Raw genomic sequence first — 18,350 nt, 5'->3', positions numbered from 1 at the left:
TTGATGAAGTATATTTGAATGAGCCTGTCAGGGCTACTTTGTTCAGGATATCAACAGAATACCAAGCCAGAGTTCATTCATCATATAAAATATAAAAACAAAGAGACTGGCTTTAAACAGATATGGGTAAGACTTACAAAACAGTCGATGACAGAGAAGACAACTTGATCATCCAATGCTCCTCATGTTGGAAATATCTGCATGTTTGTGTATGTGGGATGTGTTTCAGTCATCGTCTCCTCCAGCTGTATATACAGTGGGTACGGAAAGTATTCAGACCCCTTTAAATTTTTCACTCTTTGTGTCATTGCAGCCATTTGCCAAAATCAAAAAAGTTCATTTTATTTCTCATTAATGTACACTCAGCACCCCATCTTGACAGAAAAAACCAGAAATGTAGAAATTTTTGCAAATTTATTAAAAAAGAAAAACTGAAATATCACATGGTCATAAGTATTCAGACCCTTTGCAGTGACACTCATATTTAACTCACATGCTGTCCATTTCTTCTGATCCTCCTTGAGATGGTTCTGCTCCTTCATTGGAGTCCAGCTGTGTTTAATTAAACTGATTGGACTTGATTAGGAAAGGCACACACCTGTCTATATAAGACCTTACAGCTCACAGTGCATGTCAGAGCAAATGAGAATCATGGGTCGAAGGAATTGCCCAAGGAGCTCAGAGACAGAATTGTGGCAAGGCACAGATCTGGCCAAGGTTACAAAAGAATTTCTGCAGCACTCAAGGTTCCTAAGAGCACAGTGGCCTCCATAATCCTCAAATGGAAAAAGTTTGGGACGACCAGAACTCTTCCTAGACCTGGCCGTCCAGCCAAACTGAGCAGTCGTGGGAGAAGAGCCTTGGTGAGAGAGGTAAAGAAGAACCCAAAGATCACTGTGGCTGAGCTCCAGAGATGCAGTAGGGAGATGGGAGAAAGTTCCACAAAGTCAACTATCACTGCAGCCCTCCACCAGTCGGGGCTTTATGGCAGAGTGGCGCGACGGAAGCCTCTCCTCAGTGCATGAAAGCCCGCATAGAGTTTGCCAAAAAACACATGAAGGACTCCCAGACTATGAGAAATAAGATTCTCTGGTCTGATGAGACCAAGATTGAACTTTTTGGCGTTAATTCTAAGCGGTATGTGTGGAGAAAACCAGGCACTGCTCATCACCTGCTCAATACAATCCCTACAGTGAAACATGGTGGTGGGAGCATCATGTTGTGGGGGTGTTTTTCAGCTGCAGGGACAGGACGACTGGTTGCAATTGAAGGAAAGATGAATGTGGCCAAGTACAGAGATATCCTAGAAGAAAACCTCTTCCAGAGTGCTCAGGACCTCAGACTGAGCCAAAGGTTCACCTTTCAACAGGACAATGACCCTAAGCACACAGCTAAAATAACAAAGGAGTGGCTTCGGAACAACTCTGTGACCGTTCTTGACTGGCCCAGCCAGAGCCCTGACCTAAACCCAATTGAGCATCTCTGGAGAGACCTGAAAATGGCTGTCCACCAACGTTCACCATCCAACCTGACAGAACTGGAGAGGATCTGCAAGGAAGAATGGCAGAGGATCCCCAAATCCAGGTGTGAAAAAATTGTTGCATCATTCCCAAGAAGACTCATGGCTGTACTAGCTCAAAAGGGTGCTTCTACTCAATACTGAGCACAGGGTCTGAATACTTATGACCATGTGATATTTCAGTTTTTCTTTTTTAATAAATTTGCAAAAATTTCTACTTTTCTGTTTTTTTCTGTCAAGATGGGGTGCTGAGTGTACATTAATGAGAAATAAAATGAACTTTTTTGATTTTGGCAAATGGCTGCAATGACACAAAGAGTGAAAAATTTAAAGGGGTCTGAATACTTTCCGTACCCACTGTATGTATGTGCTGGGTGTGTTAGGGCATGAACAAATTCAATAAATATAAAAGTCTGACAAATTTCATTCATAAAGAAACAGTTTGGTCAGAGAAAAGAGAAGGAAATGTCGACAGCATGTCTGTGTGAAAGACATTTTTAGAGTGTGGTTTACATCACGTGTGTAACATTGTCTAATACTGTCCATTAGTCCACAAACACACACAAACACCCACAAACGGCCTCGAACAGACAGGGCAGGGAGAAAAACTGGAGTCGCAGTTTGTTCGTGTCCAGTAGACTTGTCTGAACAGTTTATTAGACTCCATGTATTTCCCAATCTCCAATGCCGCTTTTCAACACGACTTGTCCTTTTAACAGTTTCCAGCAGCAGGTTAAATGCAGTCTTCGTCAAACTGTGGGGTTTTTCCCAGTCGTCTGCTGCTGCTGGAGGTAGGTGGGCCGCTTGATGCGAGGTTTCCTGCGCTTGGGCTTGGTCTTGGCCTTGGTGAGCTGGACCACGAAAAAGGACAGGACAACCATCGCTCCCAGGAAGGCAAAGACAGGGATAGTCTGGCCCACTTCTTGGTTGTAGCGACCAGGCATTATTCCTGAAAGCATAGGTTACATGGGGCTTCATAAATACCCACACTACATACTGTAGTAGTAATTCATTTAATTTAAATACTAAAGAAAAAAAAAAACAAAACACAGAAATGCAGGTTTAAAACTAATCACAAGTCACATTCTTTAAAAGAAGTAACTTCTGGTCCTCTTTTACCTCCAGGAACGTCCCAGGCCCCACTCTCCCCAGGAGACAGTGGTCTGACCTGGGGACGATACGCCCTCACATTAGGCAGAGCCACTTTGTCTAGATCCACTGAGAGAAGCTTCTGGTGTTTCCACAGGTTACTGAGAGTACAACAGAGAGAGGGAGAAAAATTGACAACAGTGTATATGAACTGCTGTCACAGTGCCACTGAAACATGTTTCAGATTATCTGATTATGGGAAAAATTATAAAACTAGTGACAACAGGATTGTATACAAAGGGGAAATACATTACTATATTCTCTAGATCTGATGAGAAACGTTGCATGTGGGAAGTTAGAATGAATAAAGAATGCTAAAGCAATGGTTAAAACAAAAACCAAAAAGAAATTCAAACTTTTAAAGAAAAAGACTTCACAGGACTAAACACACTGGGCGACCAGTGACCTTTGGGAATTGTGGTTGCTTTCATAAATATAAACATAATGGATCTACTGGTCGCTTAAAACTAAATTGCCTACCTGGGAGCTGTCTCATTCACGGGCTGTGGCTTTGCCCAAGACAGGTGGGGGCAAGCTGGCAGTGGGCGGGGCTTAGGGTCTCCCAGGTGAGCCTCCAGAACCTTGGAGTAACGGTAAAGATGGTTTCCTGCAGGGAGGGAAGGAAGGAGAGAGGGAAGGGGGAAAAGAAAGGAAGAGTACAGAAGATGGTACAGACAAGTGGATGTATAGTTTTTCCTTGAACACATTTCTTTGGCGCTACTATAGTCTTTTGGGTCAAGACTACATACTGGCTTATCCCAGTATATTTGTATCTTAACAAAATGGTAATTGCACTTATCTGAGCGTAAGAGATAACAGATTAATAGCTGAAATAACTAACACTGCAGTTAGCATACTGTGTAAATTCCCATACCTTCCAGTCTCTGTGGCAGTGGGTGTTCAGTGCCTGTGGGAGGTGCCACCCTGCTGTGGGAGTGGCTGAGGCTGGGCGGGGTCATACTGTAGGAGGTGTACTGTAGGAGAGCATCCAGCAGCCAGAAACAATCTGAGGTGGATGGCAAACACAAACTCTAAGTCTGCCGTTTTGTTGTGTGTATAAAGGGGGAAAACATAATTACTGTGATAATTTCACTATGAGCACACACTAAAGAGAAGTCACCTTTCTGCCTGTGGCTGTCATCTATACAGTTAGAATCTCCGTACAGAGCAATACGACCACCCCCATTAGATGGTGTTTGGTACAGTCCAAGGATAGGAACTCCTTCAACCACAGCCGTCTCCTGCTTTAACACTTCTAGACCTGAAAAGAACACACACACACACACACACACACACACACACACACACACACACACACACACACACACACACACACACACACACACACACACACACACACACACACACACACACACACACACACACACACACACACACACACACACACACACACACACACACACACACAATTTATATCCCAACTAAATCCTGCTGTACTACATTGTGCTACACTAAAGGTGGACTGGACCAGAGTTCAGTTCTTAGAAGCTTTTTCTTTTGTTTCCGCACCACAGGAACCAAGAACTATAATAATAATTTTAGTAGAGTAAACACTGGGAAAAAAAAGTCACAAATGGACCAACAGCAATGTCCAGGCTGCCTATGCAACTGAGAAAATTCTGTGAGATCTTGATGGATCAAAGCAAAACGTAAAAAAATTCTCTGGCATTGAATGTTGTGCAGAAATGATGCCACTACAGCAGCCATCAGCCAGCTTATGTTATGTCTTGATGTCTGTAGTTCTGGGGTCTGTTCCTCAGTGGGGTAGCCCCTAGAATGGAGTCCCTAGAACGGTTTGGTCCAAAAGTGCCTTAAGCTGGGTGGTTGTACCTTGATCCTTTAGATTCTTGGCAATGACTATTCCATCTTCTGGGAAGCGGGCAATGCTGCAGCCTGAGGCGTAGTACACTGACAGATCGAGAAAAAAGAAAGTGTTTTAGAATCATTTTTAATTTCTAAACAAACTGTCTCAAGACTAATGACACCAGAAAATAAAGAGGGATTGTGGGTGCAAGTGCCTTACTGTCATGATCAGCCAAGGTGAAGTCTCCCTCATACAGCCCGTCACTAAAAGCCATCCCCCACACTGAGATCAGGTCATTCAGAGCTGGTATGTTAGCACCCCCTGTGTCCGGCATCCACCACTGCCTGCAGGTTATAACAATATCATCTCTACAACCATGCATGAAGTAAATGTACTTCCAGTTTGACTGCCACTGCAAGCAGAGGATTAAGGTAAATAAACATGAAAATACTTAGGTCCAACACATCTGGAAGGAATAGAGGGAAAAACAGTTCATTTATAAAGTGAAATACTGTGTTGCTCATTCAGTTCTTTCTCTCTGGGTTGATTTGACCAGAAAAGGCACCAATTGAAAATCCTTGAAATCATCAAGGCTTTAATTAACTGTACTGTTGAGACACTTAATCCTGTGGATAGTGTGCAGCAGCAAAAACAGAGCAGCAAGGCGAGGTAATTGTTAACTCTACATGAGGAGCTCTGAATCTGAAAAGTTGTGATATATTTTATATATATATATTACAGAACAAGGAGTCTAGCACTGCAGGCTGTTAACTAAACACTATTTATCTTTCAATCATTACAACATGACAAAGCATTGTTGAGGTAATGGCTACTTAATCAGTGAACTCGTGTCACGTAATGGAGAAACAGGACAAATTTATCATTTTAAAGAAACAAGGAGTTTCTCAAAGAGAGGGAAAACTCAGTATAACAAACCGGGGTTTTCACTATATTATAAGGACACAGATCTAGGGAGATATTTAAAAAAAAAAAAAAAAAAAAAAAAAAAAAAGCACCAACACCGAATTTGTAATCTATGTTCAACTTAGAGGAAATTTTGGTTTTTCTCCTTCTATGGTTTAATTTGCTGAATTTTCCAAATTGTAAGCTGTGAGTCAGTGACTGCTTAGTCCAGCAGTAAGGGATACTGGACTCCCTTTGTGTTTTCTGGAAGCACCAAACTCTACATTGTAGAAAAGAAAAGAAGTACTTGAACACAAATGAATGCAATTTTCTGTGCATGAGCTGAGGCTTAAGGCACTTTTATGTTAGTAAATTTGAATGTAAGAACATTTACATGCACTTTATTTAGATTTTTAGAGCATATCTGAATGTAAGAACACTGACATACGCACTTTATTTTCCTGTTACTAAAATTATGGGCCCTCAACAATGTGCCTACAGAGACACAAAACGAAGTTTCCATGAATTTGTTAGTCTCTACTAAGTTACTCATTAACTGCCTGGAGCAGTGGGAGTCATTTTAATGTGGAAGTCCATCCATCCATCTTCTACCGCTTATCCGGGGCCGGGTCGCGGGGGCAGTAGCCGAATCAGGGATACCCAGACTTCCTTCTCCCTGGACACTTCCTCCAGCTCTTCCGGGGGGACACCGAGGCGTTCCCAGGCCAGCCGGGAGACATAGTCCCTCCACCGTGTCCTCCCGGTGGGACATGCCCGGAACACCTCCCCAGGAAGGCGCCCAGGAGGCATCCGAAACAGATGCCCGAGCCACCTCAACTGACTCCTCTCGATGTGGAGGAGCAGCGGCTCTACTCCGAGCTCCTCCCGGGTGACCGAGCTCCTCACCCTATCTCTAAGGGAGCGCCCGGCCACCCTGCGGAGGAAGCTCATTTCAGCCGCTTGTATCTGCGATCTTGTTCTTTCGGTCATGACCCAGAGCTCATGACCATAGGTGAGAGTAGGAAGGTAGATTGACCGGTAAATCGAGAGCTTCGCCTTCCGGCTCAGCTCCTTCTTCACCACAACGGACCGGTACACCGACCGCATTACAGCTGCCGATGCCCCGATCCGTCTGTCAATCTCACGTTCCGTTCTTTCCTCACTCGTGAACAAGACCCCGAGATACTTAAACTCCTCCACTTGAGGCAGGATCTCTCCCCTGGCCTGGAGATGGCAAACCACCTTTTTCCGGTTGAGTACCATGGCCTCGGACTTGGAGGTGCTGATTCTCATCCCAGCCGCTTCACACTCGGTTGCAAACCGCCCCAGTGAACGCTGGAGATCCTGGCTCGATGGAGCCAACAGGACAACATCATCTGCAAAAAGCAGAGATGAAATCCTGTGGTCCCCGAACTGGACTCCCTCCAACCCCTGGCTGGGCCTAGAAATTCTGTCCATAAAAGTAATGAACAGAACCGGTGACAAAGGGCAGCCCTGCCGGAGTCCAACGTGTACTGGGAACAGGTCTGACTTACTGCCGGCAATGCGAACCAAGCTCCTGCTCCGTTTGTACAGAGACCGGATAGCCCCCAGCAAAGAGCCCCGGACCCCATACTCCTGGAGCACCTCCCACAGGATGTCACGAGGGACCCGGTCGAATGCCTTCTCCAAGTCCACAAAACACATGTGGACTGGTTGGGCAAACTCCCATGAACCCTCGAGCACCCTCGAGAGTGTGTAGAGCTGGTCCAGTGTTCCACGCCCAGAACGGAAACCGCATTGTTCCTCCTGAATCCGAGGTTCGACCACCGGCCGGATCCTCCTCTCCAGCACCCTGGCATAGACCTTCCCCGGGAGGCTGAGGAGTGTGATCCCTCTGTAGTTGGAACACACCCTCCGGTCCCCCTTCTTAAAAAGAGGAACCACCACCCCGGTCTGCCAATCCAGGGGTACTGTCCCTGAACGCCACGCGATGTTGCACAGGCGTGTCAGCCATGACAGCCCAACAACATCCAGAGACTTGAGGTACTCGGGACGGATCTCATCCACCCCCGGTGCTTTGCCACCGAGGAGCTGCCGAACTACCTCAGTGACTTCGGCTTGGGTGATGGATGGATCAGCCCCTGCTTCCCTTATGGAAGACGTGTTGACAGGATTGAGGAGATCCTCGAAGTATTCCTTCCACCGTCCGACAATATCCCCAGTCGAGGTCAGCAGCTCACCACCAGGTGGTGATCAGTTGACAGCTCTGCCCCTCTCTTCACCCGAGTGTCCAAGACATACGGCCGAATGTCAGATGACACGACTACAAAGTCGATCATTGACCTCCGGCCTAGGGTGTCCTGGTGCCATGTGCACTGATGGACACCCTTATGCTTGAACATGGTGTTCGTTATGGACAAACTGTGACTAGCACAGAAGTCCAACAACAGAACACCACTCGGGTTCGTATCGGGGAGGCCGTTCCTCCCAATCACGCCCTTCCAGGTTTCACTGTCGCTGCCCACGTGAGCGTTGAAGTCCCCCAACAGAATTATGGAGTCCCCGGTAGGAGCACCTTTCAGCACCCCCCCCGAGAGACTCCAAAAAGGCCGGGTACTCAGCACTGTGGTTCGGCCCATAAGATGAAACAACAGTGAGAGACCTATCCCCGACCCGAAGGCGCAGGGAAACGACCCTTTCACTCTGGGGGGAAAACTCCAACACGTTGCGGCTGAGCTGGGGAGCTATGAGCAAGCCCACACCAGCTCGCCGACGCTCACCGCGAGCAACTCCAGAGTAGAAGAGAGTCCAGCTCCTCTCAAGGAGCTGGGTTCCAGAGCCCAGGCTGTGCGTGGAGGTGAGCCCGACTATCTCTAGTCGGTACCGCTCAACCTCCCGCACAAGCTCAGGCTCCTTCCCCCCCAGTGAGGTGACATTCCATGTCCCTAGAGCCAGTTTCAGCATCCAGGGATCGGGTCGCCGAGGTCCCCGTCCTCGACCACTGCCCGATCCACTATGCACCGGCCCCTTATGGATCCTCCTGCGGGTGGTGGGTCCACAGAAGGACGGCCTCACGTCACTCTTTCGGGCTTTGCCCGGCTGGGCCCCATGGGGGGAGACCCAGCCACCAGGCGCTCGCCTACGAGCCCGAACCCCAGGCCTGGCTCCAGGGTGGGGCCCCGGCTTCGCCATGCCGGGCGACGTCACGGTCTTCAATTGTCGCTCCATAAGGGGTCACTGAACCCCTTAATGTGGAAGTGTATTGTATATTTTTCTTCCTTTGTTCTTACCATATTGACTGGCATCAAAGCAGGTGATGGGAGCTCCTAGCACCTCAACAAAGTAGCCCATACTCCTCAGATGCTGGTACATGTCTCTGAAGTTTGTGTGAATGTGGTCCCCATTCCTTGAAAAAAAAAAAAAAGACCAAGTTCAGAGATCAAGACTAGAAGACTAGAAGGACTTGGTGAAAAAGGCATTAAGTACATGTGCACACACATACCAGTCTAGTGGGTCATTTTTCATGCGGAGGTTGTCTCGAGGAAAGTAGCCTGGTGGGTAGCGGAGGTTGTGGTATTGGTCCCAAAGTACCCTCTTACTGCGTGGGGGAGTCGGCACAATCTTCACCTTCATGGGTAGTTTGACTGTGGAGGTCAGCTCCCCACCAACCTTAGACTAAAAAATGAAGAGGAGTAATGACTTGCACACACTGCATACTCTACAGCGTTTCCTAATCAGAGGTACCTCGACCACATTCGAATTTGTGCATGCTTTTCTTTTGTGGCTAAATTTATTGTCACAATAACCAGTAAACTATCAACTGATAGGCTGATTCCACAGTACAAACCCAATAGAGCATGTGTTGCCTCTGCAAGCTATTAAAGAAGTCTAGTTGACTGAAAGTAACTGAAAAATGGTTTAAGTAGATAATAAAAAAAAGTTAAAACAGTATGCAGCTAAAATTAATGGAAAAACAGTTCAAATAAATAAGCCAAAAGTAAGATACATGTTTAAAAATGTTTAGATTCTAAAACTCAAAGAAGCTGTAAAAGTGCAGCCCTGACCAAACTAACCAAAACACTGATGATTAAACTGTATGATAAAATGGCTGTAAGCATCCACTTGTAGTACTATGAATACAGCTTAAATGATAGAGCTCAGGTGTCGATGCAGTGACTCACATCATTCTCTGCAGGTGATGCCACAGTGACCATCACGTGACCTTGAGCAATCCCTTCCCATGACGCTGCTTTCTTGGCCACAGAGATAGATACAGCCAGGTAGCCAGCCCACGGCCACAGCACTGGTGAATAGGAGATGGCCACGTCGATGTGATCACCATTCTGGGGGAGGTAAGGCTGCCAGATGGGCTGAACAGGGAAGAGCAAACTTTAGTAGGCTTACAGGAATGATGATTTACTTTAAAGTAACTCAAGGAGCAGAGTTATTGAAAATTTATAAAAAAAAAAAAAAAAAACTTTTAAAAAAACTACGTCAGTGAAGGATGATGCTCATCTTTCATCTGTCCTCCTACAATACTGCAGCACAGAATCATTTCCAGTAAATCAAGTGTTCCCTATTGATTCAAGGTAACCAGATTTTCTCATTTGTGTCATCTTGTGTGTGTGTGTGTGTGTGTGTGTGTGTGTGTGTGTACCTTGTCAACAATCCTGCCGGTGACACCCATGCCGTTGAGAATAGTCACGTTGACAATTGTGGGCATTCCTCCATAGTAGATGGGCTGAGAGCAGTAAGGCCACATGTATGGACACTCAGTCAAGTCAATGTAGCTGGGGGAAAGACTGGTGGGAGACAAGGACAAGTTACAATAATTACTAAGCAACTGTAATAAGTATTTAAGTGTTTTCATTTTTTTATGAAGGACAGAACTTTATCAGGAGCAAGAATACATTTTCACCCGGTATTAATCTGTGTCTACCTCATGATCTGGATCAGCCAGACCACATCTAACTTACACTGGGAACAGATTTCACAAGTAGAAAAAGTAAGCCTGCATTGCCTTCACTAGTGAAGTGCTTTGTTTGTTGAAAAGTTTCCCAACCACATTCATCTAATTTATACAAAGAATCATGATTACAAGAACTCTCATTAATACCACATGTAACTGCAAAGGTCAGTGGAACAGATGCCATTATACAAATACAGATCACATAGAGACAGCAAAGCCCCTAAGGCCCCTGGACCCCTGCCTTGGTCCAAGAGAAGAAGAGAAATGTTAATTCAACCCTAAATGACAAATGGGCATAAAAGTCTGAGCAGCAGAATGAAGAGGAATCAGACAAAGACCCACTGAATTTGAACTGCTCCTCATACTCCTCTTGTTTCTTGTCTTTCTGCTCCTGTAGTCGGTCAAAGAGAGAACGTGGGTCATACTCCTCATCTGGGACCTCTGAGGAATACACCAACAAATATATGGATGTTTGCATAGATGGATTTATTGTACAAGTTTGATGCGTTTGGAGATTGTGTTTAAGTGTACATGTTCTTACCCTCTGGGTCGTCAGGTTTTCTGACTTTCTCCCACTCCTCCTGTCTCTTCTTCCTCATCTCATCAAGCTCTGCCTCCGACACAAACTTCCTGCTGAGGTCAATGCCTGCTGTCTCTCCTCCTGCCATTACAACTCACCTACACACAAATATAGCTTACTTCTGATTGGCATTTTGAAAAAGTTTTTTTTCTTTTCTGCTAGGCCGTCAAGTGAAGAAGCCATGTTTTGTTTTTCAGCGGTTCTCTTCTGGCGACCATACATAATTCATGGAATCAACTGATTTGTTCCTTTAGTGTGGAGTCCAGCAAAGGAATAAATCCATCGAATCCATTAAAACTCAGCTTTTGTCCCCTGAACAAAACATTTTAAAACCACTACTTCTTATTTCTGCACAACCACAGAAAACACCCTCACACCACAGTAGAGTGACACACTTGGGGTAAGACAGAGAAAATGAACCACCATATCGACCACTGCAACATTAAATGTCTGTATGCAACCTAGTTATGAATTAACATAGCCTATAGCTCAGATCTCTCCGTGTGTCCCATGAGGGTTGATATCCAGAGCCCTCTGTATAGTTTTAAATAAAACCTATAATCAGCTGAACCACTCCAGCCGCCTTTGTGTACTTCCTCATCAACGGACCTGAGTAAGTCACATGAGAATTTAACACTTCCCATAAAAATATCAACACATCTAAGTCCTTGACTTCACATTCTTAAGTGCTATATTTTTATAAAAGCACTAATTTAACAACTTAAAAAGTCCTTTCTATGCTCAGACTATGAACACAGAGGCGACATGAGGAAAATTGAAAGTGAAAAATTTTAAATTTAAATGCTGAACACTAAAATTGAAAAAATGAGACTTGAACTGGAAAAAATAATTGACTTTCAGTGTCCTCACTTCTGTTCAGTTCTGTCTCAAAAATGTCTCAAATACATTTTTGCTTTTATCTGTAAAAGCTAAAATGAGCATCGTGTTTAAATCATTATGGAGGTTCTACTCCAAATCATATACTTATGTTTTTTTATCAGTAGGAGTCATATACTCCTGCACTGATCATTAAACAGACAAAGCTCAACAATAGCTTTGTACCAACAACTACATCTGTTCTCCCAATGTTAGTGCACAAGACGGAGGTGTGAGGATGTGGCTCCCCCTTGTGGTCACTTTAAGTCGACACATGTAACACAGGTCTGGGACAGTTTAAACAACTTGTCTTCAATGACCGCTGAGGAAAGCTGTGAGGATAACACGACTGAGCTGCAGTGAAATGACAGCCGAGTAAAACACGACGTTTCCGTAGCGGGTTAATTGTACCAGCCCTGTTGACTGACTTACCGATAGCTTATAACTACGTGAGCAGCTAAAAACAAGCCTAGTCTGTTGAGCTAGAAGACGCACTCAGCTAAAGACGTGATGTTTAATCTGTACAGCTATCTGACTGCAGCGCAACAGCAAAGGGCTTTCTGTTGTTGTAGTTTCCGAACTGTAAAGCCGCGAATGCCTTGCGTGCTACAGCTAGCGTTAGCTTCGTTAGCATCCAAGCAAGCTGTTAGCACTGCCGCCGGAAAGAGGACACAGTGTCATGGGGTACAAACAACACTTCCACATGCACGTCCGAGCCTGCTGCGGTCTCAGCCCAGGACTGTTTCAAACCACGGCGAATCATTTCTGTGTCGCTTGAACTTACCCAGCGACGGCTAATGTCAATCGGTACTGCTGCTCCAGATAAATGACGATTTGTGTCACTGTAAAAATATCTCGTCACGATTTTCAGTGTGAGACCGTTCCGCTTTGCTGTTTAGTAGCGGAGGAGACACGTTCGCAGCTTTATTTTAATTATCCACACTTGACATTAGGTATTAAAACCTCCTTAAAACTACAATACCTTTTCTTTTGTGGGTGCTCTTTATGTTATTAGGCCTTACAATTATAATGCTGACAAAGTTCCTCTTAAACTATAAACTTAACTTAAAATTTAGTAAACCTTCCTGGTGTGGTTGTTAATTTAACTAAAAGCATAACTCCACTTCTCTTTGCGATTAATTACTGTAATTAATAGTCCCTACATTTTTCTGTCATTGTTTGTTTGGAAATGGTACAGAATTACATTCTTTGTCTTATTAAAATGTAACTACCTGTTCAATATCTGCATTACAGGTTTTCTTTGCTGTAATACTGTCACATGTTTTGAATATGTTGGTCCATAATGTTGCTGTCAGGTATATCGCTGTAAATATGGTCACATTTACCCCTATCCTCTGTATCCTCCTCACCCACACCAACTATCCTCATGTCCTCCTTCACTACATCCAAGAACCTCCTCTTTGGTCTTCCTCTAGGCCTCCTTCCTGGCAGCTCTAACCTCAGCATCCTTTTACCAATGTATTCACTGTCCCTCCTCTGAACATGTCCAAACCATCTCAATCTGGCTTGTCTGGCTTTTTCTCCAAAACATCTAACATGAGCTGTCCCTCTCACTCATCACCCTATCTGACACTCTCTTCACCTCCAGAACATTCCCAGCAAAATCCTCCTTCAGGAGAACTCCTACTCCATTCCTCTTTCCATCCACACCATGATAAAGCAGCTTGAACCCTGCTCCTAATCTATAGGCCTTGCTACCTTTCCACCTGGTCTCCTGAACACCTTTCGATCAATTAGCAGAAATGGAATATAGTATTCATAAAAGTTTCGTTGAAACACTTAACACCAAGTTTTGTCTAAAATGACTTATGCGAGATGGAGGTTTAATTTTTAATTGTTTATTTATTCATTTCATTATATTTAATTTATGGCCAATTTAAAGTCACCAGTTAACATAACCTGTGTGTCTTTGGACTATGGGAGAAACCAGAAACCCCAGGGAAAACCCGTGAAACACGGGGAGAAGACGCTAACCACTGCTCCACCGTGCTAACCGTTATTTACTGTGTAGTTTTGGGAAGTGATTTTGTCTGTAATTTGGGTGCAGGTCTATGAATGTCTAATTTTGTTTTGGTCGTTAAACTTGAGGGAACTAATGTTGTTCAAAGGTCTTGGGAGAAACTTATATGCAGAGAAACAAATTCAAGGATGTTTTGGTTTACAAGTAGCCACTTATTACACTTTTTAGTAATCACATTCATCCTTGACTTGCTCTCGTCAATAGGTTAAATAATACATTACACTTTAATAGGGATGATATCCACTCTGAGTGATGCTGCAATAAGGATATAGTATTTCAGAGACACAGTTGTACATGCAGGAGTTTTGCTCTATACTGCACCCAGCATGTAGTGTCGTGGCCAGAAAAGCTGCACCAACAATGGTGACACCAAACACAGCTGCTTTTAGCAGTTTTTTTGAAAACTTAAACCACCGACTTTCAGTCTGACCCTGGGCAGCAGGAGTTTCCAAGACGCTATTATCTCTGCACTCCTCAGGTGTGTTCTCCACGGTATCCTCATCTCTGCATTTCATAGCTATGGCTACTTGATTTGTATTTTCAGCAGTCCTAAATTCCTCTAGGGACGTCTGTACACTAGCTAGTATCTCCTCCTCCTGCATTGTCTCCAGTTGACCTTTAAGCTCATGAACCGACTGCTTCACGTCGGTTACATATACAGATATCTCCTCAAGTGTTTGCTGCCTTTCAACAATTTCGCTGTTTAGCTTCATTATGATCTCCTGTTTAGTCCTGATTTGTTGCTGCGCGTCCTGCAGGTTGGACTTAAAGTCTCGCGCAGCTTCCTTCAGGTTTTGAATCTGTTCATTTTTTTTCTCTGTTACAAGGTGAACTAGGTCAAGCTCAATTACAGTAGCCTCTGTCTTTTTCAGACTGTCGACCTTCAGCTGCAAATAATGTACCTGTGTGGTCAGATATTTATTCTCTTCCTGTTTGTGCTGTATTTGTGATTCAAACAGGGATAACTTGACAGTGAGATCACTGTTCATGTCTTTTATGATTGTCTCATTTTCCCTGAGTTTAGAAACTTCTACTCTTAGATTTTCAATCTCAGCCTCTAGGTGTCCTATTCCAGGTGTAGTCTCCCAGTTGCTCTCATCCCTACACTCCTTCGTTATCTCCTCTTCAGTTCTGTTTATTTGCTTGGAGCCCTCCAGATTGTACTCCAAGTCTTGCAAAGCTTCCTTGAAGTTCTGGGCGTTTTTACTGTGTGTCTCTATCGCACCCTGAAGTCGAGGCAGCTCACTTGTGACTATGTCACTCTTCTCTTTCAGAAGATCTAACTTTTCTAACCTTCTTTCCATGTTCGTATTTTGTTCCTGCCAACAGCGCTGCATTTTTTCGATCTGTCCCTTGGCACTGAGATAGAGTCTTTTGTAGTGCTCCTTCTCAGCCCTTACTTCTCTCAAACTTAACTCCACTGCTCTTACCTGTGATTGAAGCTTAGCCATGTCCTCCTGACAGGACATGGACCTCATCACCTGCTCACAAACCTGTGGAAGCTCCCGTGGTTCTGGTGCCTCCTCTGACACGTACACTCTTCGTGATTCTTCCATCATTCCTGAAACTGATTTTTCAAAGATTTTTTCTTAAGACCTAACTTACGGTACCTGTTGGGGATACAGGGTGTTCACTGCCACTCGAGTCGACAGTGAGATCGCTGCTCTTTTAGGACTTTGTGTGAATTACGTCATTGGTTTTAGAGTCTTTGGCTCAAAGGCTTTGCTGTGACGTCATCCAAATTAACGCTGAGTGTTTATATTTAAAATGCCTTTCAGCCAATAGATTCTGACGTAGGAATCGTAGATAGACCTAGATAGATAAACGTTATCAATAATCACCGAAGGGAAATTCAAGTGATCTTGTCGTAAAACATCATAAATAAATCAGATCCAGTCCGGTTCATATTGATTATTTACAATAGCCTGATGGAAGAATACTTAGGCCTATATATACACATAACTAATACAAGCATTACAAATGCGCAAACTTACGTAAAAACGACGTAAAGTTTACGTTTGCGTAAGTCTTAATCCAATTTACGCTAAAAAGAATCCACCTTCCGTATTCATTCATCACTTTCTTTTATGTTTTTTTTTTTTTTTTATCTTTTTATTGGAGAAATATATGGTTCTAGGTAAATTTAAATCCTTAAAGAAAACTTTTTGAATTGTTTCATGTGATTGAAATAGGTTTTATCAGCCATATGGATGGAAACAATGTTTGAATGGACCAGAAAGGTGAAGCAGCCGCGGTGACTCCGGTAAACCGGTAGGAGGAGTCCTGTCTTCCGCGGCTCCCCCAGATCTCCACACTGTCCAATTTACAGCCCGCGCTGCCATATAGTTTCAGCTTTGTTATCTTCCAGGTTTTTCTTCATCTAGGAAAGCAAGCAGTTGTGCAACACTTCAGCTTCCTTTCAGGCTCGGTGTCACGGGCATTGCTATCTAACACAGCAACATCTTGGGGTAGTCGACCGCTTTATCCATGCATCGGAGTCCCGGGCCCCAGCGCACCGGCTCCGTCTCCGGCTCCGGCTCCGGCTCCAGCCGTGTCGGCCAGGGATACGTGGGCTGGCGCCGGTGACAGGGCGGAAGGTCAAGCCACTATAGCTTTCTGTGATCAGTTCACACCAATAGAGAGACTATAATTATGCAATTCTGCCATATTCATTAAGAAATGTTATTCCATATTTAATTCACACATTTATTGATATCCCACCAAATCAACTGCATTCCACTTACACAAGGATTCATTTCAGATCCATGAATTTAATCAGCCTCTCCATAAGCACAACAGAACCTGTTCTCATGGAAATAAGAAACTTAGTTTTCAACTAAACCTTTAATCCGATGTGCATTTACATGTTGCTGCATATCCCATTTGTAATTATGACAAATTTCTAGGATAGTTGGTGAATGTTTTTAAAGCACTGTGTAATATGGTAGAAAATACTGCTCTAAAACCAGAACCATATCAATAATCATATCAATAAATGTGTGAATTATTCTGAATTAATTTCCCTTGATTGATGATCTGTCTGTCAGGGATTCGTGATACATGCTGCATGAATTAATGCATTAAATCACGGTGAATCATGTGTTAGTTAAACACAACTTAACTACGAGTTGTACCATTATGACCCTTTTTCTTTGCAGGAACCATATAACATGACAATGACATGAAGTCCACAGACTTTTGTGTGTGTGTGTTACAATTTTTATTAGATAAATGGGAGTGGTTTGGTAATATATTAAGCTTAAACATCTTAGCAAAGACACATATGTAAGTCACTAATGAAAAATGTTAATAACAATATAAAATCCCAAACAAAAGCTAGAAAACTTGTAAACAAAACTACACTTTCAAATCAACTAAGCACATATGCTGAACATAATGTACTCAACTTCTTCTGTTTGACTCAGCTCTGTGCTCGAATTGAACCTAAACAATAAGGAAATAAATATTGATTTAGGTGATATCTGGAGAGAAAGTCAAGGATACTGTGAAGAAAAATATTCTCAAGTCTTCTGCTTTCTAAAGCAGAAGACTTGAGACTACAACAGAAAAAGTAAATACTTGTAGAAGTTGGTGAGTTGATATTTTTGATGATTGTCTCTAAACCAGATAACATTGCTGCTCCACCTTTCCTTTCATTCTTGCCGACACTCTTTTGTCACACATCACACCTGACACTTTCCTCCACTCGTTCCAACCTGCTTGCACACGTCTCTTCTCTTTTTTTCCACACTCTCCGTTGCTCTGGACTTGACCCTAGGTCCTTAAAATCCTCCACCTTCTTCACCTCTACTCCCTGTAACCTCACCGTTCTACTTGAGTCCCTCTCATTTACACACATGTACTCTGTCTTACTGCGCCTAACCTTCATTCCTCTCCTTTCCAGAGCAAACCTCCACCTCTCTAGATTTTCCTTCACCTGCTCCCTGCTCTCACTACAGATGACAGTGTCATCTGCAAACATCATGGTCCACGGAGATTCCTGTCTAACCTCATCTGTCAGCCTGTCCATCATCACAGCAAACAAGAAGGGGCTCAAAGCCGATCCTTGGTGCAGTCCCACCTCCACCTTGAACTCCTCTGTCACCCCTACAGCACACCTCACTGCTGTCTTACAGCTCTCATACATGTCCTGCACCACTCAAACATACTTCTCTGCCACTCCAGACTTCCTCATACAAAACCACAGCTCCTCTCTCTGCACCGTCATACGCTTTTACATAACACACTAAAGCAGTAGAACTGTCTAATTATACATGTAAATAAATATGTAAGAAATGTCTTCTTATAGTTGTATGTAAATATGAAATGCATTCTTATAGTTGTATGTAAATATGAAATGTCTTCTTATAGTTGTATGCAAATATGAAATGTCTTCTTATAGTTGTATGTAAACATGTAAAAGTGCCCACCAGCTCCACGGTGACTGTGCTGCGGATGCCCCCGGCTCTCTCGAAGGCCCAGGGGAAGTTGAGGAGCCCGGCGCCC

The 18,350-nt window shown here is 43.8% G+C and overlaps 1 protein-coding gene across 1 annotated transcript; it reads right to left on the bottom strand.

The window, feature by feature from the left end:
• Window positions 1-1,925: 1,925 nt before the first annotated feature.
• On the bottom strand, window positions 1,926-10,490 carry LOC113132829 (membrane-bound transcription factor site-1 protease-like). The gene is made up of 12 exons (XM_026311194.1): window positions 10,036-10,490; window positions 9,560-9,748; window positions 8,881-9,053; window positions 8,669-8,784; window positions 5,849-5,891; window positions 4,713-4,837; window positions 4,520-4,597; window positions 3,789-3,929; window positions 3,543-3,674; window positions 3,149-3,275; window positions 2,639-2,769; window positions 1,926-2,468 (listed from the first exon to the last, which is right to left on the bottom strand). The coding sequence occupies exons 1-12, from the start codon at window positions 10,246-10,248 to the stop codon at window positions 2,269-2,271; spliced, it is 1,668 nt and encodes a 555-aa protein (XP_026166979.1). The 5' UTR covers window positions 10,249-10,490; the 3' UTR covers window positions 1,926-2,268.
• Window positions 10,491-18,350: the final 7,860 nt, after the last annotated feature.

The sequence above is a fragment of the Mastacembelus armatus genome, chromosome 6, assembly GCF_900324485.2.
Source record: "Mastacembelus armatus chromosome 6, fMasArm1.2, whole genome shotgun sequence".
NCBI classification, from domain to species: Eukaryota; Metazoa; Chordata; class Actinopteri; order Synbranchiformes; family Mastacembelidae; genus Mastacembelus; species Mastacembelus armatus.
The sequence above is the reverse complement of the archived record's forward strand: the minus strand, read 5'-3'. Positions and strand labels throughout refer to the sequence as shown.

Bases quoted from the DNA above. Each gene is read 5' to 3' on its own strand.
- LOC113132829 (XM_026311194.1), bottom strand. From the start codon at position 10,248: ATGAAAACACTTAAATACTTATTACAGTTGCTTAGTAATTATTGTAAC. The intron at 8,785-8,880 runs GTATGTGTGTGC...TTTTTTTTCAAG, and splicing joins AAAAATGACCCACTAGACTG to GAATGGGGACCACATTCACA. The intron at 3,930-4,519 runs GTACAACCACCC...TGTTCTTTTCAG, and splicing joins CAAGAATCTAAAGGATCAAG to GTCTAGAAGTGTTAAAGCAG.